Below are 21,778 nucleotides of genomic sequence, written 5' to 3'. Positions count from 1 at the left end.
GGTTCAATCAGCATCTATACTCCACAGTTCTTTTTTTTTTTTTTTCTTGGATTTGGAGATCCTCTTCTATCATGAGTTCCCTGGAACTCTTCTGTACCATTGCATTGGTGAGAAGAATATAGTCCATCATAGTAGGTCAACACTCAATGCTGATGATACTGTGTACAATGTTCTTCTGGTTCTGCTCATCTCACTCATCATCAGCTCACGCAAGACCCTCCAGGTTTCTCTGAACTCCTCCTGCTCATCATTTCTTACAGCATAATAGTATTCCATTGTATTCATATACCACAACTTGTCCAGCCATTCCCCAATTGATGGGCACCCCCTCAACTTCCAATTCCTTGCTACCACGTAAAGAGCAGCTATAAATATTTTTGTACATGTGGGTCCCTTTCCCCCTTCCATGATTTCTTTGGGAAAAAGACCTAAAAGTGGAATTGCTGGGTCAAAGGGTATGCACAGCTTTATCGCCCTTTGGGCATAATTCCAAATTGCTCTCCAGAATGGTTGGATCAGTTCACAGCTCCACCAACAATGCATTAGTGTTCCAATTTTCCCACAGCTTCTCCAACATTTATTATCTTCCTTTTTTGTCATTTTAGCCAATCTGATAGGTGTCAGGGGGTACCTCAGAGTTGTTTTAATTTGCATCTCTCTAATCATTAGAGATTTAGAGCATTTTTTCATATGGGAATAGATAGCTTTGGTTTCTTCATCAGAAAACTGCCTGTTCATATCCTTTGACCATTTCTCAATTGGGGAATGACTTGGATTCTTATAAATTTGATTTAATTCCCTATATATTTTAGAGATGAGGCCTTTATCAGTAGTACTGGCCTCAAAAATTGTTTCCCAGCTTTCTGCCTCCCTTCTAATTTTGGATGCATTGCTTCTGTTTGTAAAAAAATTTTTTAATTTAATATAATCAAAATCATCCATTTTGCATTTTATAATATATTCTGTCTCTTGTTTGGTCATAAACTGTTTTCCTTTCCAAAGATCTGATAGGTAGACTATTCCTTTCTCTCCTAATTTACCTATGGTATCACCTCTTATGTCTAAATCATGTATCCATTTTGACCTTATTTTAGTATAAGGTGTAAGATGTTGGTCTATGCCTAATTTCTGCCATACTATCTTCCAGTTTTCCCAGCAGTTTTTGTCAAATACTGAGTTCCTATCCCAGAAGCTGGAGTCTTTGGGTTTATCAAACACTACATTACTAGTGTCATTTACTACTGCATTTCCTGAGCCTAGCCTATTCCATTGATCTACCACTCTATTTTTTAGCCTGTACCAGATAGTTTTGATGACTGCCGCTTTATAGTAAAGCTCCAGGTTTGGTACCGCTAACCCACCTTCCTGTGAATTTTTTTTTCATTATTTCCCTGGATATCCTTGATTTTTTTGTTTTTCCAGATGAATTTTGTTATTATTTTTTCTAGCTGTATAAAATAATTTTTAGGTAGTCTGATTGGTATGGCACTGAATAAGTAAATTAATTTAGGCAGTATTGTCATTTTTACTATATTAGCTCTGCCTATCCATGAGCAATTGATATCTTTCCAATTATTTAGATCTGATTTGATTTGTGTGAAGAGTGTTTGATAGTTGTGTTCATAGAGTTCCTGGGTTTGTCTTGGCAAGTAGACTCCCAAGTATTTTATATTATCTACCGTTACTTTAAATGGAATTTCTCTTTCCATCTCTTGCTGCTGGACTTTGTTGGTCATGTATAGAAATGCTGATGATTTATGTGGATTTATTTTATATCCTGCTACTTCGCTAAAGTTGTTAATTGTTTCAAGTAATTTTTGAGTTGATTTTCTAGGATTCTTTAAGTATACCATCATATCATCTGCAAAGAGTGATAGTTTTGTTTCCTCCTTGCCTACTCTAATTTCTTTCTCTTCTCTGATTGCTAAAGCTAACATTCCTAGGACAATATTAAATAATAGGGGTGATAATGGATATCCCTGTTTCACCCCTGATCTTATTGGGAAGGCCTCTAATTTATCTCCATTGCATATAATACTTGCTGATGGCTTTAGGTAGATACTGTTTATTATTCTAAGGAAAGCTCCACCTATTCCTAAACTCTCTAGTGTTTTTATTAGGAATGGGTGTTGTACTTTGTCAAAAGCTTTCTCTGCATCAATCAATGCTTTTTGACTTTACTTTGAATAAAAATGAGGTTTTTGATTAACTTTCACACTTAGGTACAAAGCCTGCCTCAGATGTATACACTATGACCCTGGGCAAGTCACTTAACCTTAAAGTTGTCTGAGCAACCCTGTAAGACTATTTGTTGTTGAGAAAATGGTGCCCTGCATTGTTAGGAGTTTCTTCACCTAGTTCAGTTCCATGTACTAATGAAATCACAGATTTGGTCCCCATCCTGTCTCCATCAATACTGAGCTTTACAATTTTAAAGGGCTTTCCTCACAAACACCCTTATTTATCATCCTCATTTTATAGATGAGGAAAATTGGGCTCAAAGAGGTTTTGACTTAGCCAAGAGTTGTACGTATAGTATGTGTCAGACTCCTGCTCATCTTCTGAATAGGTCATTTTCTTTCCACACTACACCAGGCTGCCTTCCTAATAACAAGAAAAATAACAATACATATTTATATATTTCTTTAAGGTTTATAAAGCACTATCCTCACCAAAAACAACACAAAACAAAACAAAAAAAATGAACCCTGGTGGATAGGTAATAAAATGAATGAGTAAACATTTATTAAACACTTACTGTGTACCAAGCCCTCTGCTAAGCAATGGTGATTCAGATACAAAAGCAAAGACAAGTAATATAATCCCCATATACTTGATGCACAATAAATATTTTTCTTGAATGTTGAATGAATGAATGAATGAAGCACATAAGCTTTATTTTTTTAAATTATCATAAAAGGAAAATCATTCTAACAGAGAATAAGGGCTTCCCTGCCTTCTTAAACAGAGTGTACTAAACATAATCCATTCTTTCCTTCCCTTACCCCCCTTTTTGAATCTTTTGAATAATTGATGCAGCAAAAATCCAGAAAGGGTGGGGAAAATAGAGCCAAGAAAGCAGATTAACCTTAAAAAAAAAGTAGGACCCTTATTTCTCCAATACATTACAAATGGAAGAAAGGATAAGTGAAGATGCAGAGATATTTTGAAGTAGGGGGTCTCCAGACAGACATTTGGAAGAGAAAATGAGGGAAAATGAAAAGGTTTATGTCAGGTAGTTTCTGTCTTCTCAGTACAATGGGAGGTGAGGTCATTTCAGAGTAAGGAAGCATGTCCTATATTATTGTACATTGTTTTTTTTTATATTTATCATAATAGATGCTATGTGCATATATATATGTCAGAAACTTTGACATTTAGTACTTTTAAAAACTAACACAAAACTAAAAAGGATTCTTCATCTATTTCATATAATACTTAGCAATACCTTCTTTTTCATCTGTCATTCCATCTATCTGTTTGTAACCTGTTTTTCATGTTATTCTATTTGGCCATCTGTGATATGCTGAGATACAGAATAGGTGGGCAATTTCCAATTCAAGTTGATCTCTGGGTATTCCTCTTAGCGAGAGACTGAAATGTCATTATGCAGTTGGTTTTGTGGTGCTTTTCTGCTCTGAAAGAGCTTGTTTTTCAACCTGCTATTCAAACCATCATATTGAAGTACCATTTAATTTGATTTAGGGCACTGTGGCCTTTTAGTCTTTTACTTAGAAATCTTTACACTTCTCTCTTTGTCCATAACTTAACTTGCCAAAGCTTTTAACTTGGCCAAGGAGCTTATGAATTATCGATGCTCATACCTTGAAACCTACTGGACAAATTGAAGCAAATTAGGGATATAGGGAGTAAAACATTCATCTTGATGTGGGGCATGACTTTTTTTCCCCTTTGAAGGAAGTAGCTGATTTCATAGCATATGCCCTACTCATTTCTCTTAACACCTGAGATTATTAGAGGGAAATCCTTGGAGGCTTAACCTTGAAGTCTGTGAGGGAAATTCTTTCTGAACAATGTACCCATAGAGATAAAGAACAGCTGGCTAATACAGTTCCTCTTGTCTTTGTCCAGGGAGGAGAGGTCTCAGGTCGAGGTGGCTTATTTTCTTTCCTTCGTCCTCTCTCCCCCCCGCCCCCAAACCCCGCCCCCCCCTCCCTTTCTATGCCCTCCCCGCAAATCTATGATCTTTCCACTAAGAACACTCATTGTTTTGAACTTAGTAGGAATATTCTCTTCTTCTAATAATTCAGCTGTTCAGGTGATATGAGGGAAATGCATTGAGAGGCATCATAGTGTATTGTATGAAGAGCTTGTCTCAGAATCTGGAAGGTTGAAATCCCACTTCTGTGATATACTGGCTGTTAAATCCTGGGCAGATCACCCAACTTTTCAGTGCCCAATGAACTCTCTCTGACTGAGTTGCAGAGCAGGCTACATTGGTAGAGGGAGTTACTCTGTATCAGTGAATATCCTATATTCTATATCAGTGAAATCACACATTTAGTTAAAAATAGAATTTATTTAAAAGAAGGAAAATGCATCTATGCTCACCTCTTCAAAGTTTCTCTTTCTCTTTACCCTTTTTGTCTTTCTCCTTTGTTCAAGGAAGAGATAACCCTTCTTTTATTTAGGGTCTGAACTGTACTGTTTCTTTGAAAGAAAATTTTATTGATGGTCTTTCATTTTTACATGGCCTAAAATTTTCCCTGTTTCTCTCCCTCTTTCCTCTCTGAGAACCATTCTTTATATCATTTTTTTAAAGAGGAAGAAGGAAAAAAAAGAGGAAGAAGAAAAAGAGGGGGGAAACCCAGCAAAACCAATAAATACATTAAAAAAATGTATTGACAATATATGCATTTGATTTGTACTCTTAAGCCCATCCCTTTCACCTTCTCTGGGATTCCAAGCTGGTTTTACCATCTTTATTTTGCCATCATAGGTTCTCTCTTTTCTGCCCACCACTATTCTGGCAATGGTAGCTGCTGCATCCCTAGAACCTGAAGGGAAGAGAAAGAATTAAGGAAATGGGACGCGATAGAACAGAGCTCCATAAACATCCTCTGTAAGAGGCAGGACAGGAAACAATGACTTTGATATGTGGCTAAAGATCGATCGCCCTGGTTTCTATGTGCTGATTTTAACTCCTCCCCAAAACCCTCTTCCCTAAAGTCTACCTAGTAAACTGATTAGTTTTAGACTCTCCTAAGCAAGAAAAAAGGCCTTTTCCAGGCCTTGTTAATGCTTGCCCAGGGTCACACAGCTAGTAAGTGTCTGAGGGCAGATTTCAACTCAGGTCCTCCTGAATCCAGGACTGGTGCCCTATCCACTGCATCACCTAGCTGTCCCTATGTAGAGCTTTTGAAAAATATTTTTTTATTTATTTCATTAGGTATTTCTCAATTACATTAAAAAAATATTTTTAACATTGATTTTTTTAAAAATTGAGTTCCAAATTCTCTGCCTCCCTCCCTTCCCTCCCCATTGAGAAAGCAAGCAATATGATATTGATCATACTTGTAAAATCATGCAAAACCTATTTCCATATTAGCTGGGTTGCAAAACAAAACCCAAGAAAAATAAAGGAAGCTTAAAAAATAGGCTCCAATCAGCACTCAGAATTTACCAATTCTTTCTCTGGAGGTGGATGGCATTTTTCATCTTGGATCCTTTGGAATTGTCCTGGATCGTTGTGTTATAAAGAGCTTTGGAAGCATATTGCATACATTTTCACATTTGGGACTGCAGAAGACCCTTATGAAGTAGGTATTACAGATGCTATCTTCCTTTTTTTTTCAGATGAGGGTAGATCTGGTCTTAAAATAATACTCTTCAAACTTTAGTCCAAGTTAGGGAAACCACGTTGGCCTTTTTCCTAAGTTCCTGATGATTCCACACTCTGGGCAGGAATATCCAGCTGTTATGTGTGCATGCTAATTCTCCAGCTGTTTTTATACAACAGAGATAAATGAGTGATGCTGGAGACTTGAGAAGCTTCAGAGGTTTTTGCAGATGACTGCATTCTGTTTTGTGACCAGGTTGTGTAGCTATATTACTTACCCCTCACAAGGGGAGAGGGTCCAAACCCTAGGGGGATAACAGTATCCTAAGCTTTTCCTGGAAGGTCTCTGGTTTTTTGTTTTTCCTTCCTTCCCCCATTTAGAACACCAAGACAACCCCCAACTGATCTAATAAACAAAAAAACCTAATGAGCATAACCACATGTTTGTTTCAAGTTGTTTCTGCAAATTTGGGGTGACTTAAAATTATTTAATCTTGCTTAATTTCCTGAGGAAAAAAATTTCCATGATAATTTGAGACACATGGCGGTTCTGCTGCTGCCAAGTTTAAACTAGAAAACGGAATGCTGATGTCAAGTGATTGCATGAATACACATCTGTGCCCATAGTCTTGGTGAAGTTTAATCAACATCTTTGTTTGGATCCTTTTTTTCTTGTTTTGCCTGCCCACATTATGTGATGACATTTGCACATGAAGATAAAGGAACATAAAAAGCATTTTCATTTCAATCGCATTTTCAAATTGGCTGCAGGCTTTTGCTGCACCTTGTACTTAGAGTAAAGTGATTCCCACCCTTAACCATTCAGTCTTCTCAGTTTCACTAGCTGTTGAAATTCTTCCACCTGCCTTCAGAGTCCCCCAATTCTACTTCACCCTTTCCCAATTTTTAATATCCTTTTCTCCCCACCGTTTAATTCAGCTAATGTTTAGGAGGTGCCCAGTGTGGCAACATACAATGCTAGGGCCCTGAAAAAAAAAAAAACCGAACGATGCGAGATGCGGAGACAAAAATGGAAATAGATCCTGTCCTCATGGAGCATATATTGCGTTCTATTGTGGATACAGGATGGTATCACCTTCTGTAGGAAGCCTTTGCCATCTCTCTTAATTCTAGTGTCTTCTCTCTCTTGATTATTTACTACTTATCCTGTATAGAGCATGTTTCTACATGGTTGTTTGTACGTTGTCTCCCCTGTTAGATTTGAGCTCCTTGAGGGCAGGAACTATCCATTGCTTGCCTTGCTATATGCAGCACTTAGCCCAGAGCCTGGCACATAGTAGGTACTTACTCACTGTGTCTTGACTGACTCATTTACTCACATACATGAATAAATAAACACAAAATGTAAGTAAAATAATACAATGTAATTTCAAGAGGGGGAGTCCTCCTCTTTGGGGAGGCACCTGAAGGGTATCTTAAAGAGATTACAAGGTAGGGATTACAAGAGGATGGAAAGAAAGAGGGGTGTATCATGTGGGGAGCTTCTCATGTCGAAGCAAAGAGTGGGAGATGAATCATAACATAATGGGGGGGGGCAGCTAGGTGGCGCAGTGGATAAAGCACCGGCCCTGGAGTCAGGAGTACCTGGGTTCGGATCCGGCCTCAGACACTTAACACTAGCTGTGTGACCCTGGGCAAGTCACTTGACCCCAATTGCCTCACTAAAAAAAAAAAAGAAAAAAAAATAACATAATGGGGAAAACTAGAAGGTGAGTGTGGATAGTAAAGGGGATAATAGGAAATAACTAAAGAAAGGTAGATGGAAGGCCTTAAAAGCCAATGTCACGACAGATTCAGTTCTGTGCTTTCATTTGAAAACTCTGCGGAAGAGAGATTGGACTGAGAGAAGGGAGAGTCGTTCAGAAATCATTGTAGAAGACCAGGTGAGAGGTAATGAGAGCTTGTACCAGGTCAGAGGGTAGGAAGATGGGAGCAAGCGTGACTTAAAGTCTGTTTTGTGCCAAGCCCTATGCTAAGCACTTCACAAATAGGAACTTTCTCCTCACAACATCCCTAGATGATGGGTACTATTATTATCCTAATTTTTACAGCTGAGGAAGCTAAGTCAGACAGAGGCTAAGTAACTCACCCCAGGGTTACATAACTGGTAAATGTCTGAGGCAGGCTCATAACTCCAGGCCCAGCACTTTATCCACCGCAGCTCTTAGCTGAGGAGAGAGAGAAGGTGACAAATGGGAGAGACGTGTGTGAAGTAGAATCAATTAGACTCGGCCATGGATTGCATTTGGGGAGTGAGGATGAGTGAAGAATCCAAGATGACTCCAAGATTGTGAAGCTACATGACTGGAAGGGCAATGGTACTTTCTGTACTCACAATGCCTCTAAAAGGCCTAGTACACAGTTTAAAAAAAAAGAAGAGATGTGACAAATATAATTGGCTCCTCCTCAGCATGGAGTGAGTTAACCTCTATTTTATAAAGTTAGTTTGAATGTCAGCATTTTGTCTTTTTGTGATAACTTCAACTCATACATGTTACAGCAAAGACTCAAAGCTGCCAATAGATAATAATGTCCAGGTGGCACCAATTGAAAATAAAGGAAGGGTTGGGACAGCTAGGTGGTGCAGTGGATAAAGGACCAGCCCTGGAGTCAGGAGAACCTGAGTTCAAATCCGACCTAAGACACTTGACACTTACTAGTTGTGTGACCCTGAGCAAGTCACTTAACCCCAATTGCCTCACCAAAAAAATAAAAAAAGAAAGAAAGAAAGAGAAAGAAAAAGGAAAATAAAAGAAGGGACAACTTTCCTATGTAGCCAGGACCTTGAACAAGTTTGCTAGCCTACATTTGTTGAGGGGTTCCTAGATGCAGGTTTGAGGACAGAAGAGAGAACCAAAAGGAAATTCCTACTTGACAAGACTTTAAAGACTAATGGGAAAGGTAAGAAGAATACCAATAAAAGATATTTTGGAAAGCCAAATAGATAGAAATTTGGAAACCAAACCAGGATGGTGTATTTGTCTGCTCTCAGCAAGGTTTGAAAAATTGCCTCTTCTTGCATTTGAATAGGACTGCTGCCCTGTCTGTGTTACTGCCCACTGGAGCCCTTTGACAGCCTGCTGAAATCTATAGACCTCTTCTCAAAGTTATCTTTTTAAATCTTAAAATACATAGAATTACAAAGGAAACCAATTCTATTGAAATACACAACACCGTTTTTTTAAAAGTTCTTAGATCCCAGGTTAAGAACTTCTGACTAGGAACTTTGGGCCTTTACTGAAACACATGCAACTGGATGCATCACAAAATACACATGCTGTGAAAAATAATGCAATTTTCTGGCAAGAAAATACTTGGGAAGAGGGAAGAAGCATTTATTAGGCATCTACTCTGTGCCAGGCATTGTGCTAAGCACTTTACAAATATTACCTTATTTGATTCTTACTCTATGGTTCGTAGGGGGTCATCTAGTCCATCCCTACAGATCAGGGACTGTCTTTTGTCTTTCTTTGTATTCTCAGTACTCTTAGCAGAGGGCCTGGAACATAGTAGGCACTTAATAAATATTAGTTGACTAATTCAGGGCTTCTTAAACTTTTTCCACTTGCAACCCCTTTTTGCCTGAGAAATTTTTACTCGACCCTAGGTATATAGGTGTAAGGGGTAAAATTCTAGCTATACTGTCTAAAATATCTAATGAGTGGTTGCCAATAAATTATAATCTTTAGCAAGAGTTAGACTTTTAAGCGTTTATTAAGGAGAATAAGAATTTTGTAAAGAGAGAGAGAGGCCTAGATTCCTCTATCTATTAAAGGGAGAGAGCATTCCTAGCTCCGCTCTCCACCAGAGTCCACAGGAAGAGAGAGAGTCAGAGTTCCAGCCTCCCCCTTCTTCCTCCCACAAGCAAATGTCACTTCCTGACACCAAAGAAAAGACTCATGGTCTTGCCCTCAGAGACCTTCACCTCATGGCGGAGCTCTTCTACAGTAAGTCTCCAGCAGGTGGCGTCATTCCACTCGTTACATAGGTACGTTAAATATTTTGCAACCCCCACATTCAGTTATGCAACTCCATATGGGAGCATGACCCACAGTTTAAAAAGCTTTGAACTAACTGACCCCCCTGTGGGTTATTTTTTTCCTGATGAGGAAACAGGGCGAAATGATCTGCCCAGAGTCACTCGGGTCATGAGTTGCAGTGTTGGAACTCCGACCCAGGTCCTCTGATTCTACCTTCAACATCCTTTCCAAGAATACGATATATGACTGTGTTTTGCCAACATATAGGTCTAGCTCTCCACCTGAACACCAGCAAATTAATATGTAGTTGTATGGAGAGTGAGGAAATGCAGAATATCTTAGCATGGTTGCCAGCAGCCAAGAGATTTATTCAACCTAAAGGTTTAACTTGTTCAGTGTGTCATTTACAGTGAAAATAAGTAAAGGCTTATAAATTGTTTACATTTTGACTGCTTCCCACAGTACTGGCAAACTTGTATTATAGCTTCAGCATATCTGACAACAAGGTACTGATTTTAAATTCAGTATGTTATAAAAACCACCTCCCTTTTGGCTTAATGTCTTAATATTCAGTGCCAAGTTGAAGTGAGTATGTGAGTGTATGTGTGTGTCTGTGTGACTTGTACTTGATGAGTTACTTAGTTAAAATTCTAGCTAATCAAGTTCACATTGATTGATGTTACCTATACCTGGAACACCCCAAGCTTTTGATGGTTCCAATTACATACGAAGTGACTAGAACCAAAGACCTACGTTCTCAGATCTTATGTACCATCTTAAAGCTCCCTTTCTTTCTCTAGATCTGCCTTCTGTCCTCAGATATTTTTTCTTTTCTTTTTCTTTGTGAGGCAATTGGGATTAAGTGATTTGCCCAGGGTAACACAGCTAGTGTCAAGTGTCTGAGGCCAAATCTGAACTCAGGTCCTCCTGACTCCAGGGCTGGTGCTCTATCTACTGCACCACCTAGCTGCCTCCCCCTCAGATATTTTTTCTTTCTTTTCTTTTCTTTTTTTTTTGCGGGGCAATGAGGGTTAAGTGACCTGCCCAGGGTCACACAGCTAGTAAGTGTCAAGTGTCTGAGGCTGGATTTGAACTCAGGTCCTCCTGAATCCAGGGCCGGTGCTTTATCCACTGCGCCACCTAGCCACCCCCTCAGATATTTTTTCTAACCTGACTTGTCTTCCCAGGATGACAAGTTCTTTCTGTTTGGGAGACCTACACTACTGGTTTACTAGATATACACCTGGTGTATAAAATCACCCCTATCGCTACTAAATCTGGAAGGACAGACGATGTTTTTACCTTTTAATAAAACCTCTTGTTTTATGTTTTTTCTGCTTCCCAGCCGACATATGGAGTGATCATTCATTTCAAACGGATCCAGATTTACCACCTGGATGGAAAAAAATCTGTGATATTGCTGGGATCTATTATTGGCACATACCAACAGGAACAACTCAGTGGGAACGTCCAGTGTCCATCCCAGCAGATCTTCAGGGCTCTCGAAAAGGGTCCCTTAGTTCTGTAACTCCATCTCCCACACCGGAGAATGAGGTAAATCTTTTTGATGGTTTATTCTATTGACAAATACATGGCACCTCTATTTTAATCAGTTGCTCTTTTTCAAACAGGTCATTGAGGTAAGCTTTAGTTATAGTATATTGGATTTAAAGTGTGAATAGTGTTCCCTTTTGTGAATAAAATTAATGTCCATTTTCCATAATTTTTGTTCTTAATGACTCTTAGTCTTATGAAACAACATAACAGATACAATAGTAAAATGATTATTTCCCTAGAGTATTATTCTACTGTATTTTGCTCATGTCAAATAAAGTATCTTGGCTAAATATTTTATATTTATTGTGACCCTTGTCAACCTTTGCTTGGTAGGGTTAGTGGGTGGAATTGTTCAATGTAATAACACTTAAGGTTCATTAAACACCTAGTTTTCACCAGAAATCCTAAGGATTTTACAATGGTAGAACTGAAAATATTTTGGCATTAATATTTAGTATCATAACATTTCAGCGTTCAACTTCAGTTTGGTCTTTAAGTAAAAGGTGTGAAGATTATTTTACTCTATAAATGATATATTAAAAATGACTTAAAAGACTACTAAGAGAAGCAGTGCAGTGTAGTGAATAGAGCAATGGTTTGGGAGTCAAGAAGCCCTTGAGGACAGGAAGGTTTGATGCTAAGATTTCCAGCACCTTGGACAGTGCCTGGAACGGAGTAGGTTTTTAGTACTAATGCTTGTCATCACCACCAGCACCACCACTATCTTTGTGTTATTAGACTTGCAGAGTACTGAGTCTGTCTTTTTACTGCCATACAGGATTGTCCTCCTTCAGAAGGTCTCCAGAAAAGGGTATTCCCTTTCTTTCCTTAGCAATAAGGTTTAGATTGTGGTGATAATAAGATATTAGACATTCTTTTCTTAATATAATTTGTTTAATCTTTAAGTATCATAGTACAAATTATTTAGAAACTCATTCACTTGAACGAAATGATAATAACTAGAATTTATGTAGTACTTTAGATTCCCAAAATGCTTTACATAAATTATCTCATTTGGGGCAGCTAGGTGGTGCAGTGGATAATGCTCCAGCCCTGGATTCAGGAGGGCTTGATGTGCTGTGTGACCCTGGGCAAGTCCCTTAACCTTTATTGCTCCACCCCCAAAAAAAATTTAATTAATTAATTAATCTCATTTGATCCTCTTGACAACCTTGTGTGGTAGGTGCTATTACCCCTGTTTTACAGATGAGGAAACTCATGCTAGTAGAAGTCAAGTGACTTGTTCAGAGTCACACAGCTAGTAAGTGTCTGAGGCCTGATTTGAACTCAGGTCTTCTCGACTCCAGGTCCAGCCCCTAGCTGCATAGGAAAAGTCAGGAAATTGAATTCTGAAACAAAATACATTGTTAATACATACTCCGTTTAACATTTCCATGAGTTTTTGAAGATTAGTGAAATAAAAGACAAAAGGATTCCTTGTCAATATGATAGCTCCACACTTCACCATCAAAAGTTTATTTTGAAACTGTTGGTGATTTTTCTCCTGCACATTCAAAAAGCATCTTGGAAGTTTATAAACGGCATGAAGTGTTTGCCCCTGAAATCTGACATACAACTTCTTCCCTAAGTCATTTGTATTAAATAATCCCCTAAACCACTTGGATCCTGAATTTTAGAAGCAGAGAAGAAAGAAAATCACATAAAATGTCTTTATTCTTACACACACACACACACACACACAACTGCCCTGCCATTTATCTAATTGTTGATTTTTTTTTTAAGTGAAAATGTTTCTTTGATTAATGAAATGGCATCTGAAGAGAGGTGTGATCAGTTTTATGTTGCTTAGGGGACAGTTGTCTCCATTTTCCTCTGCATCTTAAGTACTACTTGTATTAGGTTTCTGTGTTATTGTATTAATATAATGGTATTCGAGCAGCTCGAAATTGTGCCTCAGTGAGTTTCCAAAGTACTTCTAAGAAGTGCCCTTATCTAGGCACTAGAGAAGATGAAAGCTATTGATTTCCTACGCTCGCGATGGGTGATACCTTCTGATATAGCATATGAAACACCCTAAGGGCTACTGTTTCCTCATTTTTAGAAGCTCCCTGGCCCCGATGGGCGTGCCGATTTACTTAGAATTGTAGAGCGGGGAAGAAAACAGCTAATCCAGCCTCTTTACCTTTTTTTTTAGTGAGGCAATTGGGGTTAAGTGACTTTCCCAGGGTCACACAGCTAGTAAGTGTTAAGTGTCTGAGGTCGGATTTGAACTCAGGACCTCCTGAATCCAGGGCCGGTGCTCTATCCACTGCGCCATCTAGCTGCCCCTAGCCTCTTTACTTTTAAAGATACAGATCTGGAAGACACCCCAGCAGCTTACTTATCTAGTTACACACAAGACTTAATAAAGTAGAGGCAGGCCTAGTATGCAGGGCTCCTGCCTCCTAATTCAAAGTTCATCCTCTTTCTCCTTAATGGCTGCCTCTCCTGTGGAGAGTAAATTAAATGAGTTGTTATTCTGTTCACTGGTCTGCTCCTTAATATTTCTCTGAATTATATTTGTATGATCTACTACCCTGTTCCATGTTCACCCAATAAACTGTGAGGGATCCCAAGGAGTGTCAGGGAGGAAGCTTATTAGCATGAGTAATTTTTTTGTCCTATAGGATTGTGATGGTGGTGTGGGTATATATAATGACAGAACCTGGCATTCAGGAAATACTAACTTATGCCATGGAAACTGTGAACATGGTTTTCTCAAGCCTTAGCAGAATCTTGAGCCCTAGTAACAGAAGGGCAGAGACTTTGAGTCATAAACATTACTCAAATCTGTTTACTAGGTCAGTGCAACAACCTGTTTTTTTTTTAAATCACATCCCTGATTTGTACCCATAGTAAGTATATTTGATTCATGGAAATCCCTTCTGAGACTTCAAAAGAAAAAAATTAATCTTAATAGAATAGCATCCTAGAGTTTCATTATAACATTATTTATGCCAGCAGATGGGAATCCAGTACGTGGAAACACTTTACTATAGCCCCAATTCTTTAGTGATTAGCATTATGGTAAGGTTCTAATGTACATGTGTATATACATGTATATTTCTAAATGTGTGTGTATAGATATAAATCTGTATGTATGAGACCTTTATTTGCAATGTGCTATTCTAAAAGTCATAAATCATGTTATTAGGCAGCTAGATGGTACAGTGGATAGAGAACTGGAATTGAGAAGACCTGAATTCAAATCCCTCGTCAGGCACTTTCTAGCTGTGTGACCCTGGGCAAGTCATTTAACCTCTGTTTACCTCAGTTTCCTCATCTGTAAAATGGGGATCATAATAGCACTACCTCTTTAGAGTTGTTGTGAGAATCAATAAGGTAATATTTGTGAAGTACTTAGTACAGTCCCTGACACATAGTAGGTGCTTAATAAATGCTCCCCCACCCCTTTAGAGAAAGAACTCTGAAATTATTTCTAATGCTTCACATGTTCTAAGAAGATCTCTCCCACCCCAAACCACTCTTAGAGAACTAAGAGTTCTAGCTCTGGAGTTAGTAGAAGTGGGTTCAAGTTCTGCCTCTGACTCTATCATATGACCTTGGAAAAGTCCCTTAACCTTCCTAATTTTTTTGTTTCTACAACTTTCCTTCTCCATCCTATCTTGTCCCCTCTTGCTTTTCATACTAGTCTTTGAAATTATCATTACTGCATTCATTTTTTCCTCTTTGCAAAAGCATATTACTTTCTAAGTCTGATTAATCGTCTGGCATCTTCTTTCAACATTCAACTTAAGTGACTGGCATATTTTTCATATTCAAAAACTGATTATATTTTTGACATCTTAATGTTTTCTTATTTAAAGAGTAGTATTTTTGAAATTTTTCAGGCTATAGTCAGCAAAGTATTTGAATATCTGCTCAGCAAATGCTTCTCAATGATGCTAGAATATTTTAGGTATTTCCTCTTTTTTAGTTGCCCCTGCTTCCATTCCTACTCTTTTTTTAGAAAGGATGGGCAACTAAGTGGTGCAGTGGATAAAGTGCTGGCCCTGGAGTCATGAGGACCTGAGTTAAAATCTTACCTCAGACACTTACTAGCTGTGTGACCCTGTGCAAGTCACTTAACCCCAATTTTCCTTAAAGCATCCAGGGCCGTCTCTAGTCATCCTGATGTGTGTCTGGGTACCTGAGAAAATGAAAGAACAAAAATCAAAGCTTGCTGGATTAAATGGTACACAGAATAATAGATTTGTGTCCCATATAATCCTTAATTTAAGTTTGCTTTAGATTAAGGAAGCTTGATTTTTCTCTCCAGTGCCTTTTTTAAAAATCACGAATTTCTTATAGCCTTGAAAATTTGTAATCACATTTATTTTAATATTATAAGGAGAAAAAAAGTGCTTTCATTTTAATAAAATTTTATCAGAAAGGATTGATTGTTTATTGAGTACCCAGTAAGGTAGATTATGTGTGTGTGTATACACACACACACACACACACACACACACACACACGTGTGTGTGTATATACATACACAAATCCAAAGGTGTATATTCACATACATATATACATATATACATACATACATACACATGCATATATATAAATATAATTTTTGTACAAATCTGGTTCTGGGAATTTTAAAGTATATAAATTCATCAGAGTGTCCTCGGGTTTTTATTATTTTCTACTATTTCTCTTGAGTCTCGAAGAAAACATTCGAGTATTTGTTCAGTATAGTGGAAAGGAAAGCAAAAACATTGGTTTTTTCTGAGATTTGGGAAGGAAGGAGCTGTTTGGATTCAAGCAGTAACAGTGCTCCTGACAGACCATTGCTTCTTGCTTTGTACAGTGCTCTAAGGAAATAATTTCATAACCCAAAAGTGTTTTAAACCATGAGAGCCTGTTGTATTGCATGGGATAGTGCTTTTTATCAGTTGAAGGAAGCTGCGTTCCATTTCTTACAGCTATTTTTGTTGCACCAAGTTTCAGTGAGAAGTCTCTTTGTGCTCCCTACTAATCTCCTTTTCCCCTTCATTGTCTGTTTTTTTTCTTCTGTTAATGTGAAAATAAGTTGACTTCAGTATCGTGTTTCCTTTTACTTGAGTGTTGCCAAATCTCCTTACAGCATATTTTCTCATTAATGCCTCCCCTACTCCCCATTTAAAATTCTGTTTTATAGAGTAAGTTTGATGGAGACCTAGATAAGTATAACATTCATGCTCGGAAACATTGATTGTATTTGATTTTGAGATCACATTTAGAAAATATCCTCATTGTCTGTTTCTAATACATGTGAACTTTCCCCTTGTTCCAATCATTTGTTTTGGTAAGTAGTCGTAGAACCATTTTCCCCTCCTGCCCCTCTCCCCTCCCACCCCCATTCTAGTGAAATTCCTCTCCAATTGCCATTCTAGAATTGACTAACTAGTTAAAGTTAGAGTTGATCTGTTCCCTAACTCATCCCGTGAATATCAATGCTAACAACGGTGTCTTGTGTTTTTTTTGTTCTTTTTTTTTTTAATTTTATTTTATCAATGTGCTTCTTCCTATGTGAATAATTACATGTCTAGAAACAGCCATGGAGTGATTTTGCTGTTCTGAATGGGGGAAAGATTAATAGTGACATTTGGAAGGCAAGTATATTGTCAGATTTTAGAACATTTAATACTATATTTTTTTTCCTTTTTCCTTTTTTTTTTTTTTTTTGCATGGCTGTGGCTGTATATTTTTCTTCTTCATGAATACCATTCATATTATAGGGATAGAATGATTGGGGTTCTTGCTAGGGACGTCCAGCTCACAAACATGTTGCCTTTGTCTGATTTTTTTCCTCTGGATGAATTCAGTCCGAATTCCACAGGGTAAATGTGTCATACGAATAAGGTGCTTGCACTGAATGACCACCTACTAGTCTGACTACCCTCTGCATGCCTTTGCCTACCTTAGCTCAGCATATACTATATGCTTCTATGCAGGGAAGATGGTTTTTCCATCTAATATTCGAGGTATTTGTAGTGGAAAGGGCACCTCATTCTAGAATAATAAATTCTAGCCTTTTCTCCTAGGACTTGCATGCAGCCACAGTTAACCCAGATCCCAGTTTAAAAGAGTTTGAAGGAGCAACATTACGCTATGCATCATTGAAACTCAGGTAAGGTAGCGGAAGGTTCAACTTGAACTGTGTTTTGGCTGTATCTGTAGCCAGAACTTATGGTGGTGAACCCAGTGTGCCTTTCATTTGTCCTTTACAGACATGCCCCACAAGCGGATGATGATGATTCATGTAGCATCAACAGTGACCCAGAAGCCAAGGTGAGTAGAAAAATCTCCTTTCATCAAAATTTCTACATTCTGAATTGTAGAGTCCTTTGTTGTCTCTTTAGTTATATTTCTGATGGTTTCGTATCAGCTGCGCTGAAGTAGTCACACAGTTGGTGCAGTGTAGTAACCGTAGCTACCTCATATTCCCCAAATGTGACTGTTTCTTTTCACTCTGCTCTTCATGTCTGTGTCCTTTCTGCATGTCCACATTGGGAATGGCAGCATCTCAATGAACAGGGCTGATTCATGGAATCTTAAAATTGGAAGGGACGTCAAAGGCCAACTACTCCAAGCTGGAAAAATGAGAAATCCCTCTTCGACATGCAGACCCCATAGTCATCCAGGTTTTCCTTGATGGGGACCTGGTCTAGTGGGAGGGAGTCTCCTAAGGCAGCCTTATTCCACTTTTGAGTAGCTACCTCTATTTAGTTGTTATTTTACAGTGGCCTTAGATCTGCCTCTGAGACATGTCCATGAGTACTGTTGTTCAGGCGTTTTTGTCACATCTGAGTCTTCATGACCTCATTTGGGGTTTTCTTGGCAAAGATACTGGAGTGGTTGGCCATTTCCTTCTCCAGCTCATTTTTTTTCCCGGGGCAATGGGGGTTAAGTGACTTGCCCAAGGTCACACAGCTAGTAAGTGTCAAGTGTCTGAGGCCGGATTTGAACTCAGAAACTCCTGAATCCAGGGCCGGTGCTTTATCCACTGCGCCACCTAGCTGCCCCTCCAGCTCATTTTACAGATAAAGAAACTGAGGCAACCAGGGTTAAGGGACTTGCCCAGGGTCACACAGCCAGTAAGTGTCTCAGGCTGGATTTGAACTCAGGAGATGAATCTTCCTGACTCCAGGCCTGGCCTTTATCCACTGGGCCACCCAGCTGCCTATTGAGCACTGCTAGTCTTGCCCTATGAAGCGAGCAGGGGTAAGTCCCTCTTCCTTATGACAAACTCTCTAATATGTAAATAGCCATCATGTCCTTCTCTAAGTTATTTCTTCTCCAGGTTAACCTTCCTTAGTTGCTTCAACTGATCTTTGTGTTGCAACACCTCTCACCATTTTGGTCCTATAGCTTGTCAATAATACACTTGTTAGAACAGGGAGGTTAGAACTGAGAGCAGTCCTGCAGTTGGAGTCTGACTAGAGCCGAGCATAGCCCGGCTATCGCTTCCTGTGTTGATGGTTCGTCATGCTTCTTAATGGACCTTATGGCTCTCATTTAGTTTTTGTAGGCTCTCATAAGGCCAGAGCATCCACTAAAACCCCCAGATCTTATTCACACAAGCACTGTTTCTTGAACTCCCCACTGACCCACCCTTCTGGGCTTACAAGTGGTGCCTCCCCTGCTTCAGTCATTTGCGTAATGTAAGAATCAAAAATTATTATCCTAATATCTTTTTTTAGCTTGACTAATTATCTCGCTCTCTTGATGGGGAAGGCAGGAAGAACTTTCAGTTCTTTACATGATCAGCAGAATAGTCTGTGAGTCAGAAAAGAGAGTGGGACCTTTTTGAGGTGAATGGATTTGATTATACTCAGGGATTCCTAAAATAGGTATCACATTATCTTCTTCCCTCCTTTTGGAAAGAAGGATGGATGGTTTAAGGGTGTACTGGGGGCTTGCAAATATTTCGTACAATCTTCACACCAATCTGGATGATAGTTGCTATGATTATCTCATTTTACCAGTTGAGGAAATGGAAGCTGACTTGCCCAGGGTCACCCAGTAGTAAGTGTCTGAGGCCAGATTTGGAATTGAGGTTTCCCTGACTGTTGGCCCAGAGCTGTAGCACCCAGCTGCCTCTTAAGTTAAAAACAACTGACCTAAGGTGGCGCAGTAGATAGAGCACCGGCCCTGGAGTCAAGAGTACCTGAGTTCAAATCTGGCCTCAGACACTTAACACTTAGTAGCTGTGTGACCCTGGCAAGTCGCTTAACCCCAATTGCCTCACTAAAAAATAATTTTAAAGTATAAAGATTTTAGGGGGCAGCTAGGAGGGCAGTGGATAGAGCACCAGGCCCCTGGAGTCAGGAGTACCTGAGTTAAGATCCGGCCTCAGACACTTACACTTACTAGCTGAGGTGACCCTGGGCAAGGTCACTAAACCCCAATTGCCTCACCAAAAAAAGAAAACAAAAAACAACTGGCCTAGTGTGGGAATGGGAGTGGTTCCCTTCCCCTCCCTCAAAACCCTGCATCAGTATCGCATCTTCATGTCCCAAGAGCCCCGAAAGCACTAGGTTGAACGGAGAATACTTTTTGAAGTGTGTTAGCATCCCTGGACTGTGGCTCCTCTGATTCCTGAGTTAAGTCAGAATTCCATGGTCTCCCTATCTTGGATTCCATCCTAGAAAGGAATATGATGACAGTTGTTTCTCATTTCTGTTGACCGAGCACGTGAAATTCCTAGCAGCAACTAAGGGGACAGCCATTCCTAGGAGCACGTGGCATTCTGAACAAGGCCTTGCACGCCTGCAAACATGCTGGGCTTTAAAAGATAAAACGGATGGCAAGGGAGAGATGCATAAAAGAGAGAGGCTGTGGCCGAATCATTTGTTTTTCTACCAGGCGTTTTACAAGGGCTATCAGCAAGGACTGCAAGAGGAAGGATCCACAGCAGAAATATTTGTGCCGCTAACTGCCGGGCCAGGGGAATCTGTTAGAAAGAAAAAAAGTGGAAATCGCCAAGGGTTATAGAGGAGGGGGAAAAGAGGGAAGGGGGTAGAAGGGGTGGCAGGACATGGGGCATTTGGACATTTTGTCCCTCCCTGCCCCCCTTCCCCTCATCCCCACCCCTACCCCTGGTTATCTGCTACGTACCATTTTACTTTCCTTGGTCCTCTGCAGACCAGCTTAGTATTAGCCAAACTCCCTTCAGAAGCAGTGGGAGATACAGCTGTGCCCAGCAGCCCCCCAAAAAAAACCCCGTATTAACATAATCTAGGTTCTCTTGTATTTTTTCTTTGCTAAATATTTCCAGTTTACATTTTCATCTGCCTCCTTAATGAGTGGTGGGGGTATTTTCAGGAGCTTGTCTGTCTGACACCTCTGTTCTAAACCAATTCCATGGAATTTCTGGGATGTGATCAAGATGAGCAAGGCCTAAGAGCCAGCATTAGCTCGCTCTTTTGTCACCATCCCTTTCCACTGGCAGTGCCCTACATCTATAGCCATGTTGCCTTCATGCCCAGATTGTTGCAATAGCTCCCACCTGTTCTCCTCACCTCCCTTCTTTCTCCTCTCCATGTGTCCCTGCAAACTATGGCTAGATGAAACTTTATAACACATCATTTTCATCCTATCATCTCATGCTTCAGTGAATGTCACTAGGCTGAGCCCTACTCTCTATATCCAATTAGTCAAAATCAAATTCATCAAGCATTTATTAAATATTTACCATGTGCCTGCACCCGTGCTGTGTAGTGCTAGTGATACAGAGACAGGAAAAACTGGCAGTCCTCAAAGGAAGCCCCGGCTCCAACCCAGGATGGTCTCAAAGGAAACCTCAGCTTGAAGCTTGATGCTCTCCTCACTGTCCCATAAATAGCACCCGTGCCTTCCCTCCTCGCTGCCTTTGTTCATGCATTTCCTCCATTTGCCATATAGATGTTTGATCATGGATTCAGAGACAGAAGGGAGCTTCAAGGTCACTTAGTCCAGAGGTGTCAAACTCAAATAGAAGTGGAGACCACTAAGCATCTCTGGGGGCCATATACTTACTCAGACATTTGACTTAGAAAAGCACATGTGTATGTGCTTCATTTTTTAATTAATGCATTACCACATTAAAATCAGATAGAAGGGGCAGCTAGGTGGTGCGGTGGATAGAGCACCAGCCCTGGAGTCAGAAGGACCTGAGACACCTGACACTTACTAGCTGTGTGGCCCTGGGCAAGTCACTTAACCCCAATTGCCTCACCAAAAAAAAAAAAAAAAAAAGACCAGATAGGAATTCTATCTAGTTGGGGCCACACTTGGCAGGATGGCCCATGGGACATGTGTATGACACCTGATGTAATCCAACTCCCTCATTTTACAGTGAAGGAAACTGAGGCCTAAAAAGACAAAGTGATTTCTCAGAGGTCACTAAAGTTGTAGGGTGAGGATTTAAATCCATGTTTTCTGAATCAGA

The 21,778-nt window shown here is 39.6% G+C and overlaps 1 protein-coding gene across 9 annotated transcripts in view; it reads left to right on the top strand.

Annotated features, from left to right (window-relative positions):
* APBB2 (amyloid beta precursor protein binding family B member 2) overlaps positions 1-21,778 on the top strand; it is a 432,194-nt gene that overhangs the window by 277,584 nt on the left and 132,832 nt on the right. For 7 of the 9 annotated variants that reach the window (XM_043970484.1, XM_043970483.1, XM_043970482.1 and 4 more), the window contains 4 exons: positions 11,147-11,355; positions 16,896-16,958; positions 17,391-17,476; positions 17,577-17,637. In XM_043970484.1, the coding sequence (XP_043826419.1) occupies positions 11,147-11,355; positions 16,896-16,958; positions 17,391-17,476; positions 17,577-17,637 (419 nt within the window). The remainder of the gene's footprint in view (positions 1-11,146; positions 11,356-16,895; positions 16,959-17,390; positions 17,477-17,576; positions 17,638-21,778) is intronic. The other 2 variants (XM_043970490.1, XM_043970489.1) reach the window with 1 other exon arrangement.

This window comes from Dromiciops gliroides, chromosome 6 (genome assembly GCF_019393635.1).
Source record: "Dromiciops gliroides isolate mDroGli1 chromosome 6, mDroGli1.pri, whole genome shotgun sequence".
Lineage (NCBI taxonomy): Eukaryota > Metazoa > Chordata > Mammalia > Microbiotheria > Microbiotheriidae > Dromiciops > Dromiciops gliroides.
The sequence above is the reverse complement of the archived record's forward strand: the minus strand, read 5'-3'. Positions and strand labels throughout refer to the sequence as shown.